The sequence below is a fragment of the Crocuta crocuta genome, unplaced genomic scaffold, assembly GCF_008692635.1.
Source record: "Crocuta crocuta isolate KB4526 unplaced genomic scaffold, BGI_CrCroc_1.0 scaffold77, whole genome shotgun sequence".
Classification (NCBI taxonomy): Eukaryota; Metazoa; Chordata; class Mammalia; order Carnivora; family Hyaenidae; genus Crocuta; species Crocuta crocuta.
In genome coordinates, this window is record NW_027532172.1 from 2,299,237 (window position 1) to 2,307,697 (window position 8,461).

General features: G+C 48.9%; 1 protein-coding gene across 3 annotated transcripts in view; it reads right to left on the reverse strand.

Annotated features, from left to right (window-relative positions):
* Positions 1–8,389, reverse strand: part of SUGP2 (SURP and G-patch domain containing 2) — a 30,729-nt gene extending 22,340 nt beyond the window's left edge. For all 3 annotated transcript variants that reach the window (XM_077777353.1, XM_077777356.1, XM_077777354.1), the window contains exons 1-3: positions 8,347–8,389; positions 7,035–7,166; positions 1,697–3,301 (exon numbers count right to left, since the gene is read on the reverse strand). In XM_077777353.1, coding sequence (XP_077633479.1) covers positions 1,697–3,301; positions 7,035–7,166; positions 8,347–8,389 — 1,780 coding nt within the window. The remainder of the gene's footprint in view (positions 1–1,696; positions 3,302–7,034; positions 7,167–8,346) is intronic.
* Positions 8,390–8,461: the final 72 nt, after the last annotated feature.

Consider the following 8,461-nt stretch of genomic DNA (forward strand, 5'->3'; position numbering starts at 1 on the left):
AGTCAGAAGCTTTCAAAAACAATGTAACTTTTGGATCACTACAAGCATCTCTTGAGAAGTAATCACAGGCAAGGTCCCCAGCTTCAGCCGCAATCCTCCTCCTGAGACCAAATTCTATAGAGGAGAACTTAAAAAGTAACAATAGTAGTCATCAAAGCATTCAACCGAAGATGTCATCTCAGCATTTCTAACAGTAACGGAGGCAGCGGCAGAGCTGTGCCCCATGAGACGTGGGCGCTGGTGCCATCTACCTGCTGTCCAGACAGCCCAGGCTCGCAGACGTCAATTACAAGGGAACTCGGCTCTGCTCAGCCTCAGAGGCCTCTAGTAAAAGGCAGCATGAGTCCCACATCAAGAGAAGGGTGAGGTAATTTATATTAGGTCAGTATCATGATGCAGCAAATGCTGGAGAAACACAGAAAAAGGCCTCTGCTAGTCCTGTAAAAGAACAAACTGTCGTGTTTTCAGTACAGCAGGACTGCAGCTGCAGGCAAACCTGTGAAGCAGCAAACCAGGGAAGGGTGTGGGCAACTGCAAGCCATGGGAGACTTTTCCCTCCTTCATACAAAGCTCTTCAGTACTAACACTACACTGACCCTAAAGTGGGGGAGTGGGGAGGAGGGGTCCTGCTTCAGTCCTGAGCCCACTTCCGGAAGGCTTCCTCTCCAACACACAGGTGTGGCTGCCCCTCCGGAGCGGGACCTACTCCGTGCTTGATGTAGTCAGGGCTCCATAAGGGTACAGGGGAGTAAAGAGAATCAGGGACAAATAAAGCTTTCCCACGTGGCTGGGGCAATGGAAGGTGAAAACTGCCTCGGGGGGAAAAAGGACTTCCTCCTGAGGTAAAGGGGTGGAGGGGGAGTGCTTCCTCACAGGTCACAAGGCCACCACATAATGCTCATGATTTCTGGGTCATGTCCGGGCTCTGAGAGCATTCAGCCTGGGTGCTAAGCCGGAGAGCGGTAGGGATACCAAACAGCCAGTGTTTATGTTACCTCTTTATTGGCCCTTCTGGAGCCTCCCCAAAGCTGGTTTGTTAACTGCAGGTTACCAGATGTACCTAAGTGATCTATCCATCTTTAGACATTCTAGAAAAGTGAGTGACTCAGGGTAGCAGGGTGCTTCTACTACCGGGGCAGACCTGGCTAATCTCTGCCAGTCCCTCAACACAGCTCAAACATGGGCTAGGGTCTCTTCCATCCCCCTTAATCCTGGCACAGAAGGAGCTGGGTTTTGTGATTTCTGTTCCTTAAAAGCCTGGGGACTCCCCAGAGACAAGGCCCAGTGTTTACTTTCCCCTCTAATAATACCTCAGAGTGCGGAGGAGGGGGATGCTGTAACAAGGGCTCTTAACCTTGGCTGCAGGATGGTACAGAACCCCCAGAAGGCACAGGCAAAATTGTGTACAAATACATGAGCATTTCTTCTGACCAGGGCCACAGCTTCTGATCAGATTCCCAAAGGAGTCTGTGACCCAGAAACATCTAAGGACTTCTGTAGTAGACAGAAGATTCCTAATATATGCTTACAGAATGTATGGCAGACATGTACACTGGCCAACAGGAGTTTTCTACTAAAATTCTGATGTTTCCAGTTGACTAAAAAATTCTGTGTAAAAATCTCAAAGAAAATAAGAGACATTCCAAGAAAACAAGACAAACTAATCACAAGAAATAGGAACTTTCACTTTCCTTACCATCACTCAGCCCACTCAGAGACTTGGCCTGAACTTCGGGTTTGGTAGGAGGAACCATTTTCTCCTCATCTTGGGTTGACTCGGGTTCAGCTTTCTTGACCTGGAGGGGACACCCACTGCTGACCAGCCAGGCCTTCAGGTGATCAATGTACTCTCTCCCAAACAGAGTAGAGTCCTCAAAATTCGGAAATGCGGCAGGAGAGGGAGCTAGATCTTGGAGGCCGACAGCTTCTAAGATTTTCTCTTGCCGGAAAGAAGAGGCCAAAGAGAAAGTCTGTCCCAAAAGGGCTAAAGATTTCCGGCAGAGAGAATTGGTGGTCTCCAGAGCAACAGCCAAGTCCAGGGGGTTGCTGAGGGTCTTCATTTTAACACTCAGCTCATAGGCATTGCAGGCCATGAGGAGGGGTGTGACACTCTTCAGAAGCCGGTCTTGAAGCCTCATTATATACTTGTCAAAGGGCTTTATGATTTCAAAAAAGCAATTTTTGGTCTTCACAGCACCTTTGTCTAAAAGCATATTTAAAAACTCATTATCAACTCTGGGTGTTTTCAAAGCAGAGTGCTTTAAAAATTTGATAGTAAAAAAGCAAAAATCTCTGTGCTCTGGTTTTAAGGAGCATTTGAACGAAGCGAGCATTTTAGCACAGGTTTCGGTTTCGAGTTCAAAGAGAGTCTGGAAAAGCTGGGAAAATTTAACATCATCTTTTATGGTGTGGAATCCTGCCCATTTGATTATTTCTATCCCAAATCTCGAAAAAACATCAGACTTATCTATGAGGTCGAAGCTCATCTTTCTTCTGGGGAGCCGAATATCCTTCAGACTGAGCCCCAAAGGGATCTGAGTAGGAAACTGGATATCTTCTGTCCCTGGGTTTGTCCCCAGGGTCACATCAGGACTTGAGGTGGTTTTCTGGATTTGGTTGGTGCCCTGAGTTTTGGGAGTAATACGATTTACAGTGGGTACTTTCTTTGTACTCACACTTCTTATTGTGACAAGCTTCCCAACTCCCCCTTTAGATGGGAGGAGGCCCTGAGTCTCCCCTTTTCCTAGAAGGCCCCCCTCCTGGTCAACGATGTTTAGACCCCGGCCTCTGCCCTGGACTTGGGCGCTGCCCCTAAGCACAGAGTCCGCCTCCCCTGGACGGTCCACGTCGTAATCCCGACTCTCTTTCTCCAGACACTCTTTCTCAATCAGCCTGGAAGAACCGAATTCCCCCAGCAGTGCAGAAGGAGCAAAACTATACTCTTGCGACCAGGGGGATTCTTGAGAAACAGGGTGGCCAAAGTCTTGCTCCCAAGAGCCACGGAGTGCAAATTTCCAGTCCTGAGAACGGAAATGTCCCAATTTCCGGTGGCCAAAAACTTGGTCTCGGGAATCAGTGTGGGAAAATTCCAGATCCCGGCCACATTCTTTGCGAAAGAAGCTGTCTTCACTTACAGAAGGGTTGCTTGTTCTGAAAGAAGGTCCTGGAAATACATCACCTCTCAGGCTTTCTCTCCCAGTGTCTCGAGCGTGGGCTACAGATCCAGCCAGAGTATATCTGCTGTCACTAGGAATGTCATCATACATATCTGCCCTGGCTCGTGGGACTGTCCTCAGAAGATCTGAAATAAATGAGCCAAAGAAGAACACAAAGGTAATTTAGACCAGAGGCTGCGAAATGACAGTCCACAGACCACCAGCCAGCAGGGAGGCATTATCTGCCACAGTGCAGTATTTATTTCCAACATTTAAATTATGTGTGGCTCTATTTAGAAATCTGGGCTTACTATTTATAAAAACAGAAGACCTACAAGCAAAGGGCCCACACGTGTCCTGATGACAGTCCGCAGAGGCTGGGCAAAAGTGCCCCTCACTCATTTGGCCTTCCTGTCCGGGCTCTGCAGGGATCTTAAGTTCTCTTTTACACTAAGGCAAGGATGTCTGGTCCTCAAATAACCTGGGCTTCCTTACTAAAACTGGAATGCTTGTATATTTCTACTTCTACCACAGAGAAGACAGGTTTGCTCAGGGCTACTTGCCCTCCCTGTGTCTAAGGAGTAAGTGTTGGGCCACCGCACCACTGAGGTAGAAGCCACATCTGACACTACACCCCCCACAGCCGACCACAGCTAAGCACCTAACCCAAAGGTGGCAGACAGGCTCTCCTGGAAAGGTCCATTGGGCCAACCAATCCTCTGAAAAAATGAAGACACTAAGAGGAGGCAAAGAAGCTAAACAAGCCACAGTGAGAGAGGCCGCAATGAAAACTGAACAGTGTGCGTAAAAATGAGAAAAACAGGAACCAGGATTTGCATTTGCTTATTCACTGTAAACAAACTCTGTAAGAAGCCAGGGATAGAAGTGAACTATGGGGATGCCTAGGTAGCTTAGTCAGTTGAGCTCTTGATTTCAGTTCACATCATGATCCCAGGGTGGGCTCCACACTGAGTGTGGAGGCTGCTGAAGATTCTTTCTCCCTCTACTCCTCTCCCCCACTCGTTTTCTTTCCCTCTAAAATAATTTTTTTTTTTTTTTTTTTTTTTTTTTTTTTTTTTAAAAATAATTAAAAGAAGTTAACTATGGGCATATGAGAACAGCAGACCTCAGGGAGACTTTGCAGAGTAGCTTTCCAACGTTCTAGCTTATGCATTAGAACCCATTACTTAGTCAAGAAGTCAAAAGAGAAAGATGCCAGGAAGCAGTAATGGGCCAAGAGGCCACAGGAAGCTAGAGTTTTGTATAAACCCAAGTTTATGTGTTCAGCAAGTACTTACTGAGCAACCACTATGTGTGGGCACTGCTCTAGGCAATGAAATTATAGCAAGGAAAAGAGACAGTAAAGTCCCTACCCTCCTGGATTTGTCAGATGAGGGAGCCAAACGATAAACAAAAATCCATCACATGTAAGAAAGTGCCAGTAGGAAAGGAAATATCAGGCAGGAAGGAACACGAAGAGGGAAAGCCATTTTCAGACAGGCTGATCAAGGTGGGTTGCTCTAACAATGTATCTGAGCAGCAGAGGCCTGGTGTGAGAGGCCTGACTGTGCAGTCATGGAGGAAGACTTCCACGAGGAGGGAGCATGAGCACAAAGCCTCACGTAGCACTAGCAGGGAACAAGAGTAGCCAGAATTGAACACAGGAACGAGACGCAAAGCGGTAAGAAGGCAGCTCTTAGATTCTGTTGTACACTGGAGCCCTTGGGGACCCCCGGGCAAGCTGATTTAATTGATTAGGATGGGGTGTGGCCTGGCAGTAGGGTTTTTAAAGGATCCCCCAGATGATTCCAACAAGCAGCGAAGTTAGGGAACCGCTATGATACAAGATGTGAACAGAACGAGAGTACCAGATCAAGTCGCACCCTCGATGGAACTCTGCAGTTTCCTCTGAACAAGATGGAAAGCCACGAAGGGTTTTGGAGTAAAGGGATGACCTTGCTGGCTGCTACTCAGGGAACTGACCACAAGAGACAACAGTGGATATGGATGTTCCAGCAAAAAACCCACTGGGATAATCCAGGTATTGACAGCTATCGATGGCACGATTAGGGCAATAGCATTAAAGGAAGAGTAGAGGCTGGAATCTGCACAACAAGATTTTCCAATGCCTTGTAAACTGACGCAGACTAGAAGTGACACGGTGAAAGCCTTATCAATGGGTCACGCAGCTAGCTCTGTGACAAAGTGCTGGTTCCAGAACCATCTAGCATCCTGCCGGTTTCCAAGTACATCCTGCAGCCGTTCCCCCCTCCGCCCCCATATTTCTTAAGAAAACTAAGATATATAGTGATGTTTGAGTCTCTAGGTAAAGATAAAATCTTCACATATATATGTACGTGTGTACACGTACGTATAAGTATACACACATGAATGTGTGTGCACATACCTCAATATGTAAGTATTTAGGATTACATGAACATTTCAGTAGAAGAACTGAAGGATGCACAAATCCATGGTGACACAGATACAGTTACTTCAGAGCGGTAAGGAAGCAGCTTAGGACTTTCACATTTTTATTCCTAACTACTTCTCAGTTCTTCTAATCCTTCGTAACGGGAATGTTTTTGTGTATTACTCAAGCAATTTTTTTTAATTAAAAATGTTTTTTAATGTTTTATTTATTTCTGAGAGAGAGAGAGAGACAGCATGAGCAGAGGAGGGTCAGAGAGAGAGGGAGATACAGAATCTGAAGCAGGCTCCAGGCTCTGAGCTAGCTGTCAGCACAGAGCCCTACGTGGGGCTCGAACCGACGAACAGTGAGATGGTGACTTGAGCCGAAGTTGGACGCTTAACCAACTGAGCCACCCAGGCGCCCCTCAAGCAATTTTTAAAAACTCAGAAGCTGAAGACAGCTTCTAAGCTCCAGTTTCTCCACATTCAAAGTACACAAGTTACCCCTACCCCAAGGACTTACACTCACTCAACCAACACTGAGGAGACTTCTTCAATGGAGACTGGCTCAGGAGCTGGTGCAGTGAGCAGCACAGACCTGAAGGAGGCCTGGGGGAGGCTGGTCCCCCACCTCAGAAAAGTAAGTGCTCAGCACACTGCCCTGGGACTGCAGAGAACCACCAAATCAACCTCAAGGCCTGCAGAAGCTTACAGGGGGAAGGCACTAGCAAGCTGGGGCTTAGTGCTTGAGGGAATTAGCCTGGCTGGGCTGGGGAGGGATTCAAAGTGAGGACAGGCAGCACAGTGTCAGTGAAACATGGGCCTCAAGGCAGGAGATGAGGGCTGGGAGCCTTGAGCACCATAGTGAGGAACCTCCCTGTCATTCTACAAACTCCGTGCACACCATTTTTGATTCTGCTGGCATGGCATTTCAACTTTCCAAAGGGAAGGTCTTCAGGCACGGCCTGCACATGGTAGCCTCCCATGCCCTTGTCTGGCACACGTCACTATTACCTGGATGCTCCTGCACTTGTCTGAGAATGTAACGCCAACATGGGGAGCCCCAAGAGTCCGAGTAGGGCCTTGGCCCAGCAAAGCTGGCATTAATAGATCAGTAGGGAGGGCAGATTTGAGACAAATGAAGCCCGAAGCTGAGAGACCGTTCGGGAGATTACTGCAATAATCCAGGCAAGAACTAGTAAGAGCTGGGATCTGGGCAGCAGTGGTGGGGATGGAGCTGGGAGATGGATTCAAGAATGCTTGTTTAGGTAGGGGAAGATGCCTGGGGGCAGAGAAGCTGCAGAGAATGACAATACCTACTTCTGAAGGAAGATTTGACAGGTGGACCAAGAGAAAAGTTTATCTCTCTGTAAATAAGGAAGGTAGGATCAGTATGTTCCTGTCCTGACCCTAAACGCATGTCCCGTAACTACCCTCCCACCAAGGAAACGAAGCACTTTAATTCACCTTGAGCTTTAAACTGAAGAGCTTCACCTACGGCCTCACCACTGGGGTCCATGTGATATCGGTTAGCTTTTTCTTGCAATACAGCATCAAAAGTCTCCTGTGCAATTCGCCTAGCTGCCATGTTTCTCTGACCTGTAGTAAAAGGGGGAAAAAAAGACACTAAGAACGACAACTAACGCTCACCCGGCCTGCTCTGTTTCACCTAATCCTTCAAGTAACAAGACAGGGATCCATAATTCAACGCGGTGCTTCAGAGGGACGCCAGACTAGTCTAAGGGGGCTTCTGCCCTCAGAGTTCACAGGTGTGTTGGCTGAGGAGCAGCAAACCGAGCACTGTGATCTTAGACAATCTGCTTTGCTTCTCTGAGCCCATCTCCTCCGAATCCCTACCTGTTGGGGTTACTGGATGTAAGAGTGCAGGGGGTGGGAGCATAACCCTCGCACGTGGCAGGTTTAGGAGAGCTGCCGCCTTCCCCGTTTCTATTTTCCTATTTCACAGACACTCAAAGAGGATCTGAGGACTGACCTGCCTTCTGAGAGGAGCCTCTCAACGAGTGGGGGAATCCCTGACTAGTGACAGAGCCTGCCCTGTACCAGGTCCTCTTGCAGGAAAGGGACTCCCACAAGCTCAGTTACTTCTTACAACAACCCAGTGGAAAGCGGGTCCTGCTATGGATGACACCATACAAAAGAAAAGATAGACTCGGGCTAAGTGACCCACCCAAGGTCAGACAGACTGGAACCTGGCAAACAGGGCACTGGTAGTGGGGACAAAGCCCTGAACACCGACCGGAAAGAGACGGAGAAGCAACATCGAAGAATCCAGTGGCTATTTGCTTAACCAAAATATCCTTTCCATCTTGAAACATCCAACCTCAAGACTCAAACCTGCCCAATCTCATAGTCATTTCTTACTCCCATCACCCCCTTTGCCCATCCTTAAGCCCTTTTCCTGGAGGCGCCCCTTGTTCTCTGCCGTCGAAGGGCAAGGTCCCCCAGAGAGCTCCGGACCAAATCGAGTGTCCTAGCCTTTCTGGGCCTCCATTTCCCCATCCAAGGAATGGGCAGCTAGTGGTGGGGGCTTGCTGTGGAGACTAAACCAGGTAAAAAATGGTAAAGAGCTCGATACAGCGCCGGCCGCTGTAATGCCCCTACAGGCTGGGTGGAATGAATGAACGAAAGAACCGTTTGGGCGTGGCCCGCCTCCTACCGGCCTAGCCTCAGAGGACGAAGAAAAGGGGGCGTCGGGCCTGGGAGGCCGAACACCGCCCCCCAGGCCGACCCGGCCGGCAGGCGGCCGATGCNTCCTCACCCGCCGCCGCTGCCGCCGCCGCCGCCGCGCGAGGCGGGGACATGCAAATGAGCCAACGGTCTCCGCAGCGCCGCGCCGCGCACGCGCAAGCTACGGCCGAGCTCTGGTGCGCAGG